General features: G+C 52.8%; 6 protein-coding genes across 6 annotated transcripts; 3 read left to right on the top strand and 3 right to left on the bottom strand.

Annotated features, from left to right (window-relative positions):
• Positions 1 to 299: 299 nt before the first annotated feature.
• Positions 300 to 4,675, top strand: INS49_014127 (uncharacterized protein; the record flags this gene model as incomplete). Its single annotated transcript, XM_043174818.1, has 9 exons — positions 300 to 482; positions 577 to 604; positions 664 to 672; positions 746 to 825; positions 880 to 1,253; positions 1,311 to 1,387; positions 1,448 to 1,857; positions 3,046 to 3,743; positions 3,838 to 4,675. The coding sequence occupies 9 exons, from the start codon at positions 300 to 302 to the stop codon at positions 4,673 to 4,675; spliced, it is 2,697 nt and encodes an 898-aa protein (XP_043021763.1).
• A 1,170-nt stretch (positions 4,676 to 5,845) lies between these two features.
• On the bottom strand, positions 5,846 to 6,746 carry INS49_014126 (uncharacterized protein; the record flags this gene model as incomplete). The annotated part of the gene is made up of 2 exons (XM_043174817.1): positions 5,846 to 6,518; positions 6,565 to 6,746. 2 exons carry the CDS (start codon positions 6,744 to 6,746, stop codon positions 5,846 to 5,848), a joined length of 855 nt encoding a protein of 284 aa, XP_043021762.1.
• Positions 6,747 to 9,030: 2,284 nt separating this feature from the next.
• INS49_014125 (uncharacterized protein) lies at positions 9,031 to 9,327 on the bottom strand (the record flags this gene model as incomplete). The annotated part of the gene is made up of 2 exons (XM_043174816.1): positions 9,031 to 9,238; positions 9,290 to 9,327. The coding sequence occupies 2 exons, from the start codon at positions 9,325 to 9,327 to the stop codon at positions 9,031 to 9,033; spliced, it is 246 nt and encodes an 81-aa protein (XP_043021761.1).
• Positions 9,328 to 10,605: 1,278 nt separating this feature from the next.
• INS49_014124 (uncharacterized protein) lies at positions 10,606 to 11,530 on the bottom strand (the record flags this gene model as incomplete). Its single annotated transcript, XM_043174815.1, has 2 exons — positions 10,606 to 11,026; positions 11,085 to 11,530. The coding sequence occupies 2 exons, from the start codon at positions 11,528 to 11,530 to the stop codon at positions 10,606 to 10,608; spliced, it is 867 nt and encodes a 288-aa protein (XP_043021760.1).
• A 727-nt stretch (positions 11,531 to 12,257) lies between these two features.
• On the top strand, positions 12,258 to 14,319 carry INS49_014123 (uncharacterized protein; the record flags this gene model as incomplete). The annotated part of the gene is made up of 2 exons (XM_043174814.1): positions 12,258 to 13,213; positions 13,281 to 14,319. 2 exons carry the CDS (start codon positions 12,258 to 12,260, stop codon positions 14,317 to 14,319), a joined length of 1,995 nt encoding a protein of 664 aa, XP_043021759.1.
• Positions 14,320 to 16,359: 2,040 nt separating this feature from the next.
• INS49_014122 (uncharacterized protein) lies at positions 16,360 to 18,649 on the top strand (the record flags this gene model as incomplete). Its single annotated transcript, XM_043174813.1, has 3 exons — positions 16,360 to 16,625; positions 17,982 to 18,543; positions 18,623 to 18,649. The coding sequence occupies 3 exons, from the start codon at positions 16,360 to 16,362 to the stop codon at positions 18,647 to 18,649; spliced, it is 855 nt and encodes a 284-aa protein (XP_043021758.1).
• Positions 18,650 to 19,877: the final 1,228 nt, after the last annotated feature.

The raw sequence follows: 19,877 nt of genomic DNA, 5'->3' as shown, positions 1-19,877 counted from the left end.
TGTTGGAACCTTAAGACTCTGAAGAAACCGAATGTTACAATCCACAACACGTGCTGACAGTTCCAACGGGGCCTTTTTTTCTTTTCCCATCCCTCTCGAACCCTTTCTCCGCCGACTCGCGGGAAATCCAGCGAGCAATGACAACCGCTGATCTCAAGGATATTCCTTCTTACGCCGCCGCCGCAGTTGCCGAGTTCTTAACATCGCCTCGAGCTTGATTCTTTCCTTTTCGCCGACCGATACTCGCACGAAATTAAAGACGACAACACCGATAAGCACCGGGCTTCTCTTTCTTTCCGATGGGCAGCCATGCAGGGGACCTGTCACAGTTCTCGCAGGAGTACATCGACTATGATCAAGGCCCGGCCGTCGTCGGCGTCTCCATCGCCGTGGGGCTGCTCGCGCTCGCGAGCGTTGGCCTGCGCCTGTGGGCTAGGCACATGAAGAGGGTGGCGCTTGGGATCGAGGACTATCTGATCATAGTGTGTGTGGTACGCAAAACAATGAGTGATGGACCAGGGAAATCGTGGTGGGATCTTAGACTGAGAAGCATGTCGAACTGACGTTTTTATGTAGCCTCTTCTAATCGGAACTGTCATCTGCGGTAAGCAGTCCCGTCCTGATCATGACTTATGCTTATCTTTACTGACGCATTTTTTTCAGCCATCTTCGGTAAGCTTCCGACTCTCGCCTTCCTGAGGCTGAAGCCTAAGCGTGGGCACACCCGATTAACCCTTTTGACCAGCTGTCCATCTCGGTCGGGTGGGTAGACATTATGCGGTGAACAAGATTGTCGATCCACCGAGTTACGGTCGAGGCCAGGCAGTAAGCTTTCCCTCACACTGAACAATTCTTGATCAGAATGCTGACATCCACCAGGCCCTATTCGCCGTCGAGTGCGTATACGGCGCACTCCTGGTGGTGTGCAAGTTCTCCATCCTGGCCATGTACTGGCGCATATTCCCGACGCCGTTCGTGAAGAGAGGGTGCTGCGTGCTGGGCGGGATGACGCTGGTGTGGATCATCGCCGTCGCGCTGGTGGCGTTCCTGCAGTGCCGCCCCATGCAGAAGATCTGGCTGCCCGACACACCAGGCCACTGCATCGACAACAACAAATTCTTCATCGGCAACGCTGTTCCCAACATCCTCACCGACTGTGCGATCATGGCGCTGCCTGCGTACGAGATCTCGCGTCTGCGGATGGGTTTTTCGCAGAAGATTGGCCTAGCTGGTATCTTCCTGCTGGGTATATTGTAAGTGCTGTCATCTTGAGAGAACGTCGCCACGCTTTTGGCTGATTTGGCTGCCAGTGTCTCATTCATCAGCGCGATCCGCTTGATTTTCTTGTTCCAGCTGAGCGCTGGTGGGAAAGACGGAGACCTGACCGGTGAGTCGACCCGTGTCCATTCCCAATCGCATGTAGAATCCTCCGCTGATCCGACAAAAGTCCTGATTGCTATCCCCTGGATATTGACAGTGGTTGAGGGTCAGGCGGCCGTCATTTGCGCCTGCCTGCCTCTCCTCCGACCTGTAGCGCAGGCCATTTTCGGGCGGGTGCTCACGTCGGGCGCGGGCAAGTCGTCCAACAGGCGGCCCAGCGGGCTGAGCGCCCTCAACTCGGCGGACCTCGTGACGATTGGCGGTGGGGCTCCCGGTGGCGGGAGACGGCCGGTGTTCAAGCAGGGGAGCCATGGCACTCGTCCCTTCGCGGTATTGGATGATACTGATTCCGGGGAGGGGATATTGGTCGGCGGCCAGAGCATGAGCACGAGTGTTCAGGGGAGCGACGGTAAGGCACCGAGTGAGGGGAGTGATGACATACCGCTGGAGCGGATTACTGTGAGGCATGAGGTGAAGGTAAGCTGGACTGACGCCAAATCTCATGGTTGAGGTCGACCCGTGATGATGCCATCTGTCTGGCCTGTCCCTGATGAGGGCGACATGTTGCGGTCCTTTCATAATCTGTTTGTGGTCTAGAAACAGATCGCTATGTTCAATAATATTTAATGAGACCTGTGCAAGCTTGATTGATGCCTGGTCAGACTGTAAACGGTGGCCGCCTCACGGTGAAGTTGTTGGACAGGAAAAGCAAAAAGAGAGGTTGTCGCCAACACCCTCCTCACGCCCTGCCACCCCGATAAGGTGCTACAGCGCGTCCCTCCTTTCGGTATTTCCTTTTGCAGGGGCTTCGGGATATTTGTTGTAGTAATTTTGCTTCCACCTGCCTGTGTTTTTATTGGTGTTGCGGTGGCCACTGTGTCTCAACTCTGGCTCTGGGCTTATTGGGGTCTTCCAAGTCGCTTGCTTTGCCACCATGCCAGCTCGCCCGTGGTTGTAAGATGCGGCTTTGTGTGTACTATCACGTTGGGACGAGACGAAGAGGTGAGATGAAAGGGGAGTGAATGTTAGCAGTGTCAAGTTTGGCTGTTGAACACGTCGTAGTCGACCCCATGTAGTATCGCTATAATTTCCCCGAGAAGAGTTAGCCAGCTGAGAAGTCACAGCCGTTGAGATGGAGTCCAGATGAGGCTCATGTCAGGCGAGCATCGATTGCCACAAAAGGTGGCCCAGGCCAAGACCTGCCAGAGCCCTGCCATGCAGTGGAATGCAACACCCCTGGAGCTATCCGATCGGCAGGTGCAAGTCGGGCTAACCCTGCTTGTCAATTAGACCGGCAGGACGGATCTCCCAATCACTCATCACGGATGCACGGGTAAAGGTGGGCACTAATTAAGGGGGTAAGGACAAACCGACAACCATCCAGTCTTTTTTTCATTAGCCCATGTACTTCCTGCCTCTGCAGGCAAAAAGAGAGGCAGAACGGGCGGCAGGTGCGTTCAGCTCCGGCTCAGCTCAGCCCGTATCGGATCGCCTCGACTCGACTCGTCCCGGCCTGGCTCACGAGCTTACCTGCATCTGTCATCTTGCGCTTTCTCACTTCTCGCTGGCCTGATCTACCGCTCTGCTCGTAATAATCATAATCTTTCGGGTCGCATCGCTGCTCTTGATGGCTTCACCCCGCCCATTCTGACGCCCTTCTACCAGAGGACAGGCCCTTCGTCCGTCCTTTGTGCGCCGTTGCTCATTCCAGTGATACCACATCTACGTCAATCAATTAATCGTAACCAAAAACAACCCCGCGACATTCAAGGGTTCTCGGCCAGCCAGGATACTCTTCCCCGGATAGAGTTTGAGCTCGGACAGGCGCGGATCGCTTCGCTTCGCTTCACGCGCTTCGCGTTGCCTTGCTTTCCGTCCACCCACACGATGATCGCCGTGCGCCCGAGGCCGGTGATTGGCATCGCGATCGCCATACTTGTGGTCGCCACGTTCTACCTCCTCCACCCCAACCGCAACGCCCTGCGCGTACCTTCGAGTTTCTCCGCCCCCTTCTCCGCCTTCAGCGGCTCGCCAGCCGCCGACTCCTCGTCTTCCAAGTCAAACGTCGCAGAGAAGCCCTACGGCAGGGACTATCATGGCCACTCCACGCCCGACGACATCAACCGTGTGACCAACGGTACCCTTGGCTTCGGCAAAGTCTTCGTAGTCGGCCTGCCGGAGCGTACCGACAAGAGGGATGCCATGTCACTGTCGGCCGCCCTGACGGGCTTCGATATCGAGTGGGTCGATGGCGTGCGCGGCGAGTCCATTCCGGACAAGGCCGTGCCCTTTGGCATCGACCGGAAGAAGTTGATGGAGACAAACCTGGGCAGCTGGAGGGGGCATATGAATGCGATACGGAAGTGAGCACCACCGCACACAGGAATCCTTGCGCTTGGCAATGCAACGATGTTACTTTGATGATCGGAAGCTAATAATCTTTGTTTGCTACAACAGAGTCATCGAACAGAACCTCGATGCAGCCCTCATAATGGAAGACGACATGGACTGGGACGTCCGCCTCAAACCCCAGCTTGAGCTCGTCGCAGCCGGCGCCCGCGCTGTCATGTCCAACCTCCCCGATACCTACTTCCCGACAGGCCGGGCATCCTCCTCTGCCGGCCCCATCCCGACCAGCCCCTACGGCGACGACTGGGACATACTCTGGCTGGGTCACTGCGGCGAGCCGTTCCCAGAGGAACTGGCCGAGAACAAGGAGCTGCCAGACGACGACGCGGGCAAGGTGGCAATGATGCGACGATACACGATCCTTAATGACGCGACTGTACCACCGCTGGACCATGTCACTGGCATCGTGGACTTCAAGGCACACCCGGAGCGCACGCGCTGGGTACACGTCACCGCCGCTCCGATCTGCACCTTCGCCTACGCTGTGTCCAACCGTGGCGCCCAGAAGATCCTGTACGACCTCTCCGTCGACCGCCTCTCGGGCCCCTTCGACAACGCTCTGGCCTGGCTGTGCCGCCGCGCCGTGGGTGGGTGGAGCAAGCTTGCCGCCCTGGCAGCAGCAGGAGACCCGCAGGACCGTGAGGGCAAGCTAGGCGACCGCGGGCTAGACGCGAAGTGTCTGAGCGTAACGCCGCCCATCTTCTTCCACCACAAGGCGAAGGGGAACATCCACGGCGACAGCGACATCCAGAATGTCGGCGGCGAAGGCGAGCAGGAGCAGCCGCCTGTGATACGGGAAAAGGGCAGTACTGAGAATGTCATGTGGAGCGCGAGGTTGAATATATTGAATATGATACAGGGGACGGCGATGAAGAGCCAGTGGTGATTTTGGTTTGGCCTTGGCCCGGTCTTGCTTCTGGAGTACACAGACGGCGACAGTGTCACGGTTGTTCATTCACGGCGTTATATGGGGTTTGGAAACGTTTAGATATCCAGGGTAGAGATTGGATTCTCTTTCTGCGGCGGACTGCTGCTTTATTCGTCTGCTTGCTGCTTCTTTCGGATGATCGTTCCTGTTTAATGCCTTTGATGATTACTTGCTCAAGGCGTGGTGATACCGCGGATTTCTGACTTGAGTGAGGGTGCTGAGTGGTTGGGTTGGACAGCATGCCGCATGGAAGAGCTTGGTCACTGTCAGCTGCCCGCTGGAGGTTTACGCACGACGCTCTTCACAGGCAAGTGCTCAGGTTCTGAGCAGCCCAAGATATAGATTCAAGTACGATAATGGTCTCTCGGTACTTCGCCTGCGAAACCTGTGCCGAGTCCTCATGCTCGTCCTTTTGACCCTCTTGCCTTGAGTTTACGTAAGCGGGGAAGAAAGGGGTCACGAACGTCAACGACATGTCGTCCAAGACGATCCACTCTTTCTGTCGACAGTCGATCTGGCATCGGTAATTCGGCGTATCAGACGTTATAATTGTACTCCAGGGTATCCATCGGCAGCATTCAAGCGACAAGTATATTGTCCGTGTTACCTACAGCGCGGGCCTGGGCTGGATTGGACTTTGACGTGCCCCAGGTGCCTCTGGACGGCCCCTCGAAAGGCTGTCGATACCTACTTGCTCTCAACAGGATCATGTTCTGAGCAATTCCCCGCGACCAGAAAACACATAGTCTCAGGATACATACGCCTTGGCCACGAGGTGATGCCTATCCGGCTCCAGGCTTTGGTTGACCTTGGCTGGGAGATGCGCCGTCGGCATCGTAGTGTAACGTCGGGGCTTTCACGAGCTGAAAGCTACTGCACGTTCGATTCTGACCAAATTTGGTGAAATCATCAATTCAATAAACAGACTATCTACCTGTCACGCCCCCCTGGGCGGTGTAAGACGCCGCCACCACAGGCGTGACAGAGCCAAGGGAAGAGAACGTGTGAGGTGGGAACTAAAGGATTGGTGAGAGTGGAGATTTGTGGAAGAAAGTCATATCTCATTAAGAAGGAAAGCAGCAACATAAAGGAACCAGAAAACAGAAAAAGTGCGTGATGGCGAAAGTCTCACAGATCGCCGCCCATCCCTGACATATCTAGGTCTCCGTCGACGCTGGTGAAGTCAACCTCAGCAAAGTTGATACCACTGAAGTCGAAGTCCATGAAGTTCTCGGCAGCACCGAGCCAGGAATAGTCCTCCACAGATCCGAACGGCCGAATTTCAGCGGCACTGAACATGGGAAAGTCGGTGATACCTCCGTCGAAGACACCGGACGGTACGGCCGAGGGGCCGGCGGAATACCCAGCATGGCCCAAAGCCATACCGCCCGGAGCGGTGTCATAGCCAGCCGCAGTCGAAACGGGCAGAGCAGTTCCAGTCGCTGCAACCGCAGAAGAAGCAAGCCCATTCCCTTTGGGCTCGGCACGTGCCTGGCTGCGAAACTGGGCGATGGCCTTATCTCCAAACTTGTGGCTGGCGCGGAGGTGGTCGATGAGTTTGTCCTCGCGTGCAAAGCCCTTGTTGCCGTCACAGTAGATGCAGCGGTGCTTCGGTCCGGCCTGTGCTGCGATGTGGCGATTCAAGGTGGCCAGCCTGACGAATTTGGTGGTGCAAGTGCACAGGAATGCCTTGTGGCGTTCCTTGGCAGCATGCTTCTCCAGGCCGTAGTTGTTCGGGCATGTCACCTTGCAGGTGGCACAAGTGTGGGTTGCGTTGCAATGAACGCGGGTGTGACCGACTCTAAAAGCCCCCAAATCAGCCCAGGGTAAAAAAAAAAAAATCTCACCCCGTGGTCTCCTCAGCCAAGGAGGCTGAGGGAACCTGAGTGGGTAGTGGGTGCGCCGATGTGCCGTCCATCACACCTTGCGCATGCTGCACAGGGTGAGACGAGCCCGCTGACTGGGCACCGAGATTGTTCTCACCCCGATGGTCAGGGGTGAAGTGGTGTGGTGCTTGGTAGTTAGCCATGATGGGTACTTCGTCGAGTGAGGTGTATGGTGGGTCGAGCTGCGAAAGTGTGCCAGAACTGCGGTACTTCGGCACCTGGGAGTATCCTCCAACATATGTTTTCTGCCAACAGGCTCTCCTGCTCTGGCAGAGTGGGAGTACCTGAGGCCCAAAGGTACATTCACGCCACAAAGGGTGACAATTCTTGGCCTGCATATTGATGGGCCGCGGCCAGTGAGCGCCTCGTCACCGAGCGAGATAGGTGTCCACACTTTCCACGTTCAATGAGGCCGTCGAATGGGGATTGACTGTCGGTCACGAGAGCGCTCTGCCGCCAGAAGATGCTTGCACAGATTGGGGTGTCGACCTGCAATTGTACCATGGCACTGACTCTAGGCGAGTGGTCCGGGCCCAGCGTTCTCTATGTATTGAGTCGACAACCGAGAGTAAAGCCAGACCTAATTATTCTGTGCATTCATCTGCGCGATCCAAATTGAGCTTCAGAAATATCTGTCTTGGGCGATTCACAAGGACGTTCTCCTGGTAGCTCCTTTACCAGCGTCGCCTCAAATTGGCACCATAGAAGTAGCCAAATTTGTTGCCATTCCCCAAGCTTAGCTTAAAGTCGTGGGTACTCGTAAGAAAGAGGCCGATGTAGAGCTCTGTACCTGGATCTAAAGAACTTTGAATTTGTTGATAAACTCTAGAACTCATTCTTGGGAGATGACAGTGGTATCGAGTACACCTCACAATGGCGACTCGATCAAAACTCCCCCGTAGATAAGCTCTAAGCTTCAGTTGAAATGTGTCTTGCACATCATATCGCTCCCGACCCCGTAACAAGAACTGCTCATGGTTTTGGCTCGGTCGGTTTAGCAGCGTGTGGCAGCCTCCATCAATCGATGAGCGTCGTTCCAGTCCACGTGGTGAGTCTCCCGTGATTGCGAATTACTAATGTACAGAAGTCTTCGATGGCTCTGTCGAGTACAACAAAAACTGTTTTAGAATATAATTTTCTTCTTGGACGCACACTAGCCGTACGCCGGACCGGACCGTTTTCACTAAGCCAAGTAGACCCATACCGGCGGCAACAGACTTACACCAGGCACAACCGACCCAAGGTCTCTAATTCCTAAAGATCTTGGAAATACGTAAGTTCTGTAGATCGATGCACCTGAAGCACTGCAGGTGCGGGATGATCGAGGCCTTATGGACTTAGTATCAGAAACTATGGCAGGAGCTTGATGGCACTACCGGTACCTACCAGGGGGAGGGGGGGTTCTCATTTAGGTGCTACAAGCAAGTTAATAGAATAGCGACATAATAGTGACATGCTATCAAGGTTCTAATAGTATGTTTTTTTGTATATCTGGCATTATTTACACATCACTAACATGTAGTTATTTTTAATATACCGTGATATATAATTATTTTTAACATACTTTAATATAATGTTAAACCTTAATATAGAGATAAAAAAACTTCTTTTTTTTTCTCATCCCCAACCCAACTACTTATTTACTCTTTACTAGCTTAACTATTTACTATGGGAGGATTTATAGAATTATGGAAATATTTAAAAATAGAAATAAGTTTAAAGTTAATAATATTTAAACCAAAGATTTTAATATGAATTTATTTTAACATTGGCTAATATTAGCTAATATAAAGTTAATATTAATATAATTTAAAGCCTTAACATAATTTACTTTTAATAGTATTTTGATAGTATTTTGCTAGTATTGCATTGTAATTTCAAAATTTTGTTAGGATCTCAAAACATGATTGCGTTGCGTGACCCATACGAAGACCCCCCCCCCTCCCCCTGGTAGGTATTAGCCAGAAATGTGGGTTTTGGCCAGGTTATTGGAGGATTGTAATGAAAGAATACATTCAGTTACCGGCCTTAGATGATTGGAGACAGACTCACTCAATTTACTTCCAGTCCTATCCCATCAACACACACCTACACCTACGCACCCACATCTACACACTCACTCCTCTACACACAGTGTTGGTCAACCCACCCAGGTGCTCCGACTCCGTCCAAGACGCTTGACACTGCCCAGTATCTTCCCAATCCACCTACCGAGCTGCGCTTAGATCCCACGCAGAACATCCAGCAGCCCACTTCTACCCAATGGCGAGCCTGCTGTGCCGCCTCAGAGCTCGGCTACGGCGCTGTCACGACAGAGCCCTACAAGCCGATACAAATTTACTTTCACGACAAGACTCTCGCAACAGGCAGCTTGATCCTCCCCCGCCGTACCAGCTTGAATCACCTCCAGCATACGCGCGATCACCTTCACCAAGCACGGAAAACCTCGACACCCTTCGCAGCCGGAACCCACCACGTCCAGCATTCCATGAATCTGCCGACCGCCGGCCGCAGCCCACCGGCACGCTCCTGGGGGACTGCATAGCTGCCGCGGATATTGTCGAACTCGGGTTGTTCAGAGCCACGCTCGAATCTGGCCGTGAGATGGTCGCCGCCCGCGCTCTCCAGGCCGCCGCTGCCGCCGCCTCTACCTCGCTACCCGGCCTTCGTTGCTGCTGTCACCTACGCAAAGATGTTGTCCTTGATCTTTGCCGAAACTCCCATTCTCAGCCTTTACAACGGAGAAGCAGACGAGGAGGCTTTCAGACGTCGCCGGAGACAGGCCTTTGCTACTTCCATCAAAGCTGCCGTTGACACCAATACTGTGAATGGCGGCGTGCCCTGCAATTTTGACGACCTATTACCAGCCAGACTACGGTCCCCTTGAGGCTACATCAATTCTGATGTCTTGTTCCGAGTATCCAACCTAAGTCATCATGATCACATATTGCAGTCACTCTGGTACGTATTAGTCTCCCCCCTTATATCAGCAGACTGTATTAACAAGTAGGCAGGCGGGCCAATTTATACCTTCCTTCCAAGGTTGTCATCATGTCAATTAACCATCTGTTGCTACCAGGAACTGCTCAGTACCCTCAGCAAATTGTCCATCACTTGTTCCAGACGGGTTGTTCCAGACCAACTCAACCAAACGGCGGGGCAGACACAATTCATATTCCTCTGTGTGAGTGAGGCTTCCTTATTGAGCTGCATGCGGGACTACTGCATCCCTACCTAGCAACAAGAATGACGGCAAGCCCGATCCAAAGATGAGATGACCTACCGCAAGAGAAAACCCCCGCTAAACAGGGCTAATACCGCTCCCGCTCCCGCTGCCATCTACACCTAGGCCAGAATTTCCGCCTTCGCTACGCACCACTCCGGGGCACCATGCCTCATGGAGACGGTCAGACCTTATGATCAGGCTTGATGACTTTGGGGATTATTGTGTCTGCTTATTTGTTCCGCCTCTCGGCGGGGCAAGACGGCTTCTGCTGAACCAAATACCCCCTGGCACTTAGAGAACCTGACAATGTTGAACGTCATGAAAAAGGACATATTTTATTCACTTATTATGACCGTTTTCATCAGAGAACTGCTAATCTAACATTGCTCGTGCTGTGTATCTCGGTGTAGGTCTGAGTGACCCCTAGCCGGGCAGGAGGGATGTGTCATGCAAGCATAGATAGAGTGCCCGGCGTGCCAGAAGAGGGCAAGGAAGGATACTGCCAACGTTAGTATTAGAAAGATTAAGCAAGGAAAAAAGAGTGATATGTTGTCTCATTTATTTGTAGTATAATAAACGATACGCAAAGAATGGGGAGGTTGGATTCTAACGAGGACGACGAACTGTGCAGTCAGCTTTATACACGGATCTGAACCTTTGGCTTGAGATTGTCTATATAGTCCAGCCTATTTTCTTAGGCTTCCAAGCCCTCAATCACCCATCACCCTGTAGTGATAGATGGGAAGCTTAGGAATGGAGATAACTTCACTTTCCGTTTATTTCCAAAAGTTCTCTGCAGCCTGACTAGACATGTGCCCCGTGAACATACGCGACTGGCCCCTTGCTTCTGCGTTACCAACAGAGACAGGTAATGCCTCTCCTGTATAGTCAATGTCGCCAGTCATCAGCCTCGCATTATCATAAGTGTTCTGATATTTCACCGTTGTGCCAGCGAGTGTGCTGGTCTCCTTGAGGGCCGGCTGGTAAACCCGGAGGCAAGTCTTCAACATCTGTTCATGTCTTTCCAGAGTCGAAGCCACCTTCGCCACGTCTTCGTTGGCGACACTAGCAGAAGCCACGGAAAACGCCTGCATTGCGACCTCTAGGCCCTGTATTCTCCCCCCAATATCACTCATTGACTGCGCGTACGTGGATGCGAGCTCGTCGATGACCTGTTGGCTTTTGCGTGTCGTGCTCCTGCAGGTTTGTTACAACTGTTAGAAGAGCCTCAGCGGAACTGCAGGAAGAGACGTACAGGTTTGCGAACCCTAAAGCATCATTCAGAGTCCTCTGGCTCTGTGCCAGATTTTCTTTTAGCAGCCCAATCTCGCTGTCGTTGAAGTGGAGGCGTATTCGATCACGCAGAGCGATCCGGTTCTCGTCAGAGTGTGATGTAAGATGGCTGAGCTTCTTCTCGAAAGCTTCACAGACCGTTCGACAGCCTTCCATGACTGTAAGCAGTGCCTTTAGACTCGCTTGCTGGTTTGATGTGAGAGCGACATCCTCGAGGCCGCTAAAGCTTGCCTCGCCTTGAGAACTGAGAATCGTTTTGAATGTGTCGAGGTCGCGATGAAGGGTTTCGAGTTTCTCCGGAGCGTGCTTGATGCCTTTCAACTTCTCGTTCAGAGATTTGCAGCTGTCGTAAGTCAACCTAACAACACCGATGACGGCCGCTGTGATGCTGAGGGGCTCAATAGGCATGCTCTCAAATACCACGGGTGCCTTGGCAAGGTAATGAACAGTGTAGGTCCGAATAGTACTTTTCCGGGAACCGGTCTGTTATTATGTCAAAGGTAGAGGAGCATTATGTTATCTACGGACCCTTAACCGATTTTCCTTGAGGCGCATCATGAGCCTCTAAAGCAGTAAGTATACTCATGACTAGGCATAATATATACCAGAGAAGGTCACTCCGTGTCAGAGACCCGGCATAGTTACACAGCATTCGACTATACTTCTACAGGCAGATACATGTGAAGAAACAGGGATTTACGCGCCGTGGCTTCTCGGAATGCTGACCGCAGAAACGAACTCGGACCTGATTGATGGAACAATGTCCAGGGACCTAAACATGGGCAACGTCGGGCGTAGAGGAGGCGCAGCTGGGGAGGGAAGTTCCTTCCGATTCGTAAGCTACCTGGAGCAGGCAGACTAACGGACCCTAGGCGGGAGTTTATCTATTTCGCTTGCATAACGTATCCGCGTAGCAATTAGAGCCAGGTGTGAGGTTTCTCGGCCTCCAAAGCCTGTTTCAGTATTGTTTTCTTTCTCAACCTTGGACCAAGTCGACGGAGGCCAGAGCACATACTCCTTCGATTGTTCGTGTCAGATACTGCTTGCTATCGAATTTAGCAGACCTATTGAATTGACTTTTCCCCTTGCCTCGGCTTCCAGTTAACTAGACTGTCCGCCGGACTGCACATCTGCTATGGACGAGCAGACAAGGCTGCGCATGAATGGTCACAAGCGCCCCAATGACACAGCCCTCCATGAGTTCAGACCTCGTCAATCACAGAGCCCTGCGCAGCTTTCAGTTTCTCGTGCAGAAGCATCAGGCTCATCGCGCATGCTCAATGGCACTGTCAGCGGCCACGTATACCACGGCAACGTCACGAACTACTACAGTTCACACGGCACGCCGGGCGACACAGACCCGAACGATCCGAACACCTATCACAACTTTGCCAACGTACTATCTGACTCGGAGAAGGAAGAGTTGCTCAAAAGACTCTACTTTCCCCAATTGGATGCCCGCCTGACGAACTTGAGAAGGCCTGGAAGACGAACCTGCGAGTGGCTGTTGGGACGCGAAGACTACCAGGAATGGATGGACATGGATTCGGACCATCTTCAAGCCCAGGATGGCTTATTCTGGATTCGTGGCAACCCAGGCACAGGAAAGTCGATTACTATGAAGTTCTTGTTCCAGGAGATGCAACGCAGGCTACAGAGCAGTCACACTGAACTTGTTCTCTCATTCTTCTTCAATGCTCGTGGAAGTGACCTTGAAAAGTCAACCTTAGGCCTCTATCGCTCACTACTCTTTAGCTTGCTATCATCAGATCCGAGTCTTCTGGAGGCCCTCAACCACTGCTCAAGGGGCCAATACCTCAGCATCTTGTCTGGAGGTTGGGAGCGAAAGCACGAGCGGTTGTTACAAGAACTGTTTGAGTATGCTGTCGATCTTCTTGCGTGCCGCAAGAAGAGGCTATACTGTTATGTGGATGCCCTGGACGAGTGCCCGGAAAGTGAAATCCGGGATATGGTGGGATATTTCGAGGATCTTATGGCCGAAAAGTCCCACAACATTCGTGTCTGCTTTTCAAGCAGGCATTACCCTCGGATCAGTATCAAAACCAAGTCCGTATACCCGCTTTACTTGCAGTCTGTTATGCAGCAGTGTGCCCCTGATACGTCTCTGATCCAACTAACGTGGTGTGTGAAATCCTAGGCGCACAATCACCCTTGAGCATGAAGCAAACCACAACGACGACATAAAGACCTTTATCGGGTCAGACCTCCGGTTTGATGAACACACCGATCAGACTGAAGTGGACGAGTTACGAGATGCGATATTCCAAAGGTCTGCTGGCATCTTTTTATGGGTCAGCCTTGTCGTCCGTCAGCTGAATAACGTCTTCGACCATGACGGTCGTATGGATGCAATATGGGAACGCCTGGAAGAAATTCCAAGAGCCGCGAAGGAGATCCCATTATCACATGGGTATCTACCACTATATGGACTGTTCCAAGACGTTATTATGAAAGACACGAGGAATATCCCTGACCTGGTTCGACTCACACAGCTCATATTTTCCGCAAAAAGTCCACTCCGCCCACAAGAGGTATTTGTTGCCCTTCATAGGTCTTATCATAAGCCGTTTGATGCCGAGAAGGTCGGAACCAACGTATTGTCGAAGCATATACTGGCAGTCTCCAAGGGACTTGCTGAGGTGACCAGCGCCGAGGAGCCCACAGTCCAATTTATTCACGACACAGTTCGGGAGTTCCTCCGTGATAGGGGTCTGTCAATCATTTCCAAACAATCCATACTTGGTGATGGGAATGAAGTACTGAAGATCAGCTGCCTCAACCAGATCAACGCACTAGATTCGGTGGCAGAACACTTTGAAGTTCTTGCAGATTATCGCACGCGGACAATATCTCGAAACCGGAACGAACAGGACCAGGGTGTTAACCCTATTCAGGCTGAGAGATTCCAGGAGGAAGCTAGTCAGATATTCCCATTCTTGGAGTACGCAACGCAATCCGTCCTTTCTCACGCAAATGCCGCCGCCGCGCAAGGAATCCCACAAAGGTACTTTCTGGACTCATTCCCCCGTCATCTTTGGGTGCCCTTGCACAATTTGTTCGAGAAGGTCAACACGAGACGCATTTCTGGATCAGATACCCCTATATCATACATACTGGCGAGCCACGGACTCAACAATTTAGTTCGACTTTTGACGGATCAACAGAACTATTCTTGAGATTTTGGGCGCACCATCTTGGAGAATCTCATCTGATATCTATGCCCGCATGGCCTTCTTAAATGCCTCACTGTTGCTTTCTTTAAGTCCAGTGCTTTGTATGTCAATCTGGAAACCAGCGACCGGCATAGTCCTCTAGACCTCATCATTTCCCTCTACGGTACCTGGCCATTGGAATTTGGCGACATTGATGCTGAATGGGGAGTACTCACATACAAGAGGGTCAAAGGCGTGGAAAAGAAATTATGGCTCTCAGATGGTATTCTAAAAAGTGCGCAATTGCTTCTAGCAACACAAAAGGTGGACGTGTCGGAACAAAAAAGATGTCTGGCGAAAGCCCCGGATGATCTACAAGGTCTGGTATTGGAGAGCATAAGAGACGTCGGGCCGGAGTACCACTTGGAGACTGTGAGTGATGGGAACCAGTAAGAAAATCATACCATGGCAGAGATTGAAGACACGTCAGGCATCTCGGAGTTGACCATTCTCTTTGTGGGCCGTGGAGAAGTGGTCGAGATAACAAGAATCAAGCGCTTTGCTTCAAAGCTGGCCTTATTCGACACTCGAGCTGCAGGGGGACTGGAACGGTGGGATTTGGATACCCGTTTTGGCTTTGCGGGTCTAGGAACGAAGCAGGCGAACGAGGATAAGTTTGATGTTTTGACTTGAAGCCTGGGCATGGCGGCATGGTGGGCTCGTCCCCAACATCACGCGAGCAACCTTACCTGGGCATGCTCCGAGTCTCCTTCTAGCCAGCCATCGTTCACCTTTGTCAACAACGAGTCTCGAGAGTTTTGAGAGAAACACCTGTTCAATCTAGTCATCTGAGATTTCGGGGTTGGCGTCTTGGATCCCGTCTAATTGTACACCTATGTTGTCTCGACCAACCGGAAATACAGATTCTCGACCGACCGGAAATACAGATGGAGAACGTTAGCCAACCTCCAATTCTAACCAAGACATCAACAGTCCGCCATCGAATAATCCAAACTGGGGTAATCTACCGGGTGCAGTCTACTATCGTATGAGCCACTTGCGTATGTCCTTGCTGCTTGACAATTTCAGTCATGTTGATTTGCCGTGGAGTCTACAACAGTGTTCTTTAAGCCGCAGTTGGCCGCAGCGGCTTTATCCGCGGTCCGTTCCCTTGTTTTCACATCCACCCGCACCTTCCACTTACATGCTCCTTCCACCTCAGCACAGCGCGATTGCCACAGCGCAGACAACGCTTTCCGTTTTCTCAAGTCCCTACCTGGAGCTACGGTAGCTTGACGCTCGACGACGAAACAGACATTATAAACGTCACTTGCGACGACCATTCGTCCTCTCATCTCGAATTGTTGGCTACCGCCCTCGCGCCCTGCACCGCACCCTGGTTCGAGAGGCGCTGCCAAGTACCCATGATTGGACCACATGTCCAGCGCCCTGCTTACTCTGGACTACACTGGACCCGCCCAACACACGGCCAGCCAGGCAGCTCCTGCACGATTCGCACCCTGCCAGACTTCCAAGGCGACGAGGCCTCCTTGGGCAGCCGCCTTATCTTGGGGCTGGAACGAGCAGCGGCCTGTCGTTCTGATAACAGCCACGTCCGCCTGGGCGCGACCTTCTCCTGCTGTCAGCTCCTGCTGTTATAGCCCGTGTTTTACTCCCCGACCATGACGTCGCCTGGTCGAAACGTGGCCGCATGCCGCTCACCGTGAGCCATTGCATCGCCAATGGGTGGCTTCCGTGATCTAATTCTACTGGCCTTGGTGTTTTTATACTACCGTGCAGGTCAACACAGGCCCGCTTCCTTATTCAACCGAGTCGCCCTCGACCACCCGGTGCAAGCACCCTGGCGCCTTATATCCTCTCGCACCTCTCGCCCCGAGCTGCCGCCTGCCCGTCTCCCGAGATGGCGGGGTTGGGTATCCACGCTTCTCACTCCCCATGCCTGTCACTATTTAGGGGATGACGCCCGTGGCAGGAGACATGTTGTGGCTCTTTCACAGAATTTGTTCACTTGTCAAAGATATCGTCCGAAGAGACCCAACAAACATGGACCCACGCGATCAGGCGCGCCTCCTCAGGCTTGAACACGGCGGACATGGCCAAAACTTCGGAAACAACAACCTCTCAGGCTACGGTGGTGGTGGTGCCAGCTCCACTCCACCCACAGCCCAGCGGGTCGACTGGTCTTACCAGAGAAACGCCACGAACAACGGTACGGTTGCTTTACCAGCAAATTATCCTCGTCAGCCGGGCACGAATACCAACTTCGCCAGCCCCCGCCGGGACCCGAAGTCCCCAGCCACGCAGGAGCTGTAAGTTCACAGTTCTTGACCAGTACACCGTCTGCCCTGCATATCTGTTGTTCTGTTCGCGTTGGTTTACTGCTTTCTGTTTGGCATTCTGTATTCGATCACTGTTACTGCAAGCTTGCCAGGCCATGGCACGGGCGAGGGCAGGAACATAAAAAACGACCAATGCGGCTTCGTTCGCAGCCATTCGATTGTCCTCGGACGTTTCGTAGGCTTCTGTGAATGGTTTGAAATGCCAACCGGCTGTATTGACACAGAGACCGCCCGGATTCTACTTGTTCAGGCCAGACCTACCTCCAAGAGGTCGTCGTTGGACCCAGTGCATCATGCTTGATGTTCCTCTTTCCACAGAGCCCATCCTTTGGCTCCAGAGGAAAATGGAGTGGGCCATCCATCCACTGGCTACCTAGGTATGGTATTCACACGAGGACTGTTGCCCAATCCAGGGGCAGACCTATCTCGAGATCATTCTCATCCAAACCTTGGATTTCCTGAACTACATCCGCTGTTCACTCAGGCGGTGGCTAGTCTGATGTTCGATTGTTGTTTCCTCGTTCGGACAGCCGCTTTCCGCGGTCACGGGAACCCGTCCCATTGGATCAATTTCTCCCTCGGAATGTCTCTACGATTAAGGTAAAGCCCTGGATGCCGTGGACAGGACCAGTTGGATCCTTATTGGAACATGTCTCTTCCTTCTGCTCCGGTTCTGCCATAAGCCTTGGCATTTGGACGACCCAATGGACACTTTGAGGCCAACCACGGATATATGTGACTCCACAGGACTGAGGATACGAGATCCATCTTCTGCGACCCATTGGATTCTGTGCCCTAGGACAAACTATCAAAGCAACCCACAATGGAGACCTATCAACCCAGGCCGACTGAGCGCGACTTTGGCAAGCCAGCTCACCAGAGCCATCTCCCATATCGTCCACGGCAGAGTGCATCCCAGTTGCCCTGCCTGCCTCGGAGAGAGCGCACTTGATATCAGTTCTCTGTTCGCCTCAATTCGAAGCTCGTCGTGCCTATACAAGTCGGGAGAAGGGCCAGCCAGTGCTGAACCGGTCCATCGACCGAGTGGCAGTGCCTCTCGGATGAGATCATATCGCACCCCCGGCTTGCTTGTCTCTTCTCGTGTTAGGAGGATCAAGCTGGATGGATATCTGCCGGATTTGTTGCCTTTGTTCCTCGCGTGGACTCGGCCCAGGGAAGAATCGTTGTACACCTTGCCTTCAATCGACCCAGAAACTCGACCCCATGCCTTCTGTTCTTTTACTGCCTTGTTAGGTGCCCCTCCACACTCTTGGATTGGTTGTCCGCCCAGGCCCAGCCGACTTTACTAACCACGACTCTTCCAAGGAAAACCCCCACCGAAAACCCCCGGACCCTAGACCCGGCCCTGTTGACTCCAGCTAGCTTCTTGGAGCATACCAGACTGGAAGGACCGACCGCGAACACATGCCTGGTCTGCAACGTCTCGTTCCAGACCAACTCCGGGCTGGAGAGTCATGCAAAAGACGCCGGGCACTCCGCCTTCCTGTGTGCATGCGACACGGCCTTCGGCAGGCTCTCCTCCCTCGCAAGGCACATCAACTCCAACACGGGATCCGGGTTCCACTGCGAGCTGTGTGGGGACAAGGCTCTGCCCCGTCTCGACAAGCTATATGACCACCTGCGGGACGGCCACAAGGTCAGCCCGGCGGTTCTGGACCAGCACAGAAATAAGGCACTGGGCCGTTCCAGGAAGATATCGAGGCCCATCAAGCCGGCCCCGGCCCCGGTTGCCACTACCCAGGTTGCGCCTTCCGGCGGGTTTGGACCTTCTTGGTCCTCTGCCGGGCAGATGAACGGCATGGCTACGCGCCATGCCATGAATATGGCTCCATCGAGTCTTAATGGTATTAATCCTGCCCAACTTACAGTAAGTTTCCTTGGACGACAGTGTCGAATCTCTACAGGGCGTTCGTGAACCAGTCCATGGCTGACTTGATGGTACCCAGAGTTTCTCAGGACCTTACCCCTTTTAACTTCACTTTGAAACCTGGTTCTGGTGGCATCCAACGCCATCAGTCTCATTATTGTTGGAGGGCACACGGAGGCCTTCTGAATCCGTTTCTCTGTCTCTGGCGGTGGTAGTCTTTCCTAGGTGCATTTTCTTCCTACCTAAAAGGCCAACACAGGACCCATCAGTGTCACTTTACTTTCCTATCTCAAATGCCGTCTCGTCTGGAAACGCTATGGTCCGTCATGGCGTTTTACACTCGGGTCTCATGTCGGTACTACGTCAACGCATCAACACATGGGGCAAACAGCAGTAAAATAATGACAGTCTCAGCGTAATGATTGCAATTTCAATCTCTCATGGAAGAGTTCACCTGGCTACGTTGATGTTAGTTGACTAGCGCGCACTTCAGAGTCTAGAATGGGGACGTGAGAAAAGTATTCAGGTAAGCACGGAAGGTCGATCTTGTAAACTCTGCAACCAGGACGTCTTCAAAATTGGACAACCTTCCCGATGAGCAACTCGTGTCGGATGATCTCACATCCGGGCCTCTCTTGAAATAAAGTACTACGCAAACCCAGTCCAATGGGATATCTGCGAACCGTGAGAATGATGAAGAATGATTTCGCCGCCGATGAACATCCATGCACCCCAACTATGCAAAGCTCGCGGAAAAGCGAAAACACTGAGGGCTCGCCTATTGCAGGCCCTTGGACCATTCCCAAGCTTCTGGACCACCAGGTATGGCGCCTACTCATCGACGCTTCGCTCATGAGTCCAGATGTATTGTGCTATTATCAGCAGGCCAGAATGAGGGCCACAATATCTGGGGGCAGTGCTCCCAAATGTAAAAAGTGGCGGGTGGCGGCATCGTCCGCTGCGAAGTCGTACAATGCCTGGCCCTGACACGTAACTACCTACCTGTGCCCTGTTGTGTGACACAGTCCCGAACGCTATGGGAGGCGAATCACCTGGTTTATACGTCTTGAGCTCAGCCAGGCTGCCCGGATGGTGTCTGGGCTTCTGGACTGCGGTATTGTCTTGCCTGTAAGCCGTATTTGGCGCCCGTGTCGGCTCCCAACTCAGCCAGCACCCTGTTTTGCACCCCGTTCTGCACCCTTTTTATTCTGTGCCATGAGCAGCCAAGCACAATCTAGGGGGCTTATGGGCGGCTGCTGGGGGCTTAGTTGGCTGCCTTACTGGATTCTCGGTGTTTTGAGGCAGCACACGCGCTCTTCATCGGGCATTAATGC

The sequence above is a fragment of the Diaporthe citri genome (genome assembly GCF_014595645.1).
Source record: "Diaporthe citri strain NFHF-8-4 chromosome Unknown scaffold_7, whole genome shotgun sequence".
In the NCBI taxonomy this organism is placed as follows: domain Eukaryota; kingdom Fungi; phylum Ascomycota; class Sordariomycetes; order Diaporthales; family Diaporthaceae; genus Diaporthe; species Diaporthe citri.
Note: the sequence above shows the minus strand (reverse complement) of the source record. Positions and strands in the feature narration are given on the sequence as shown.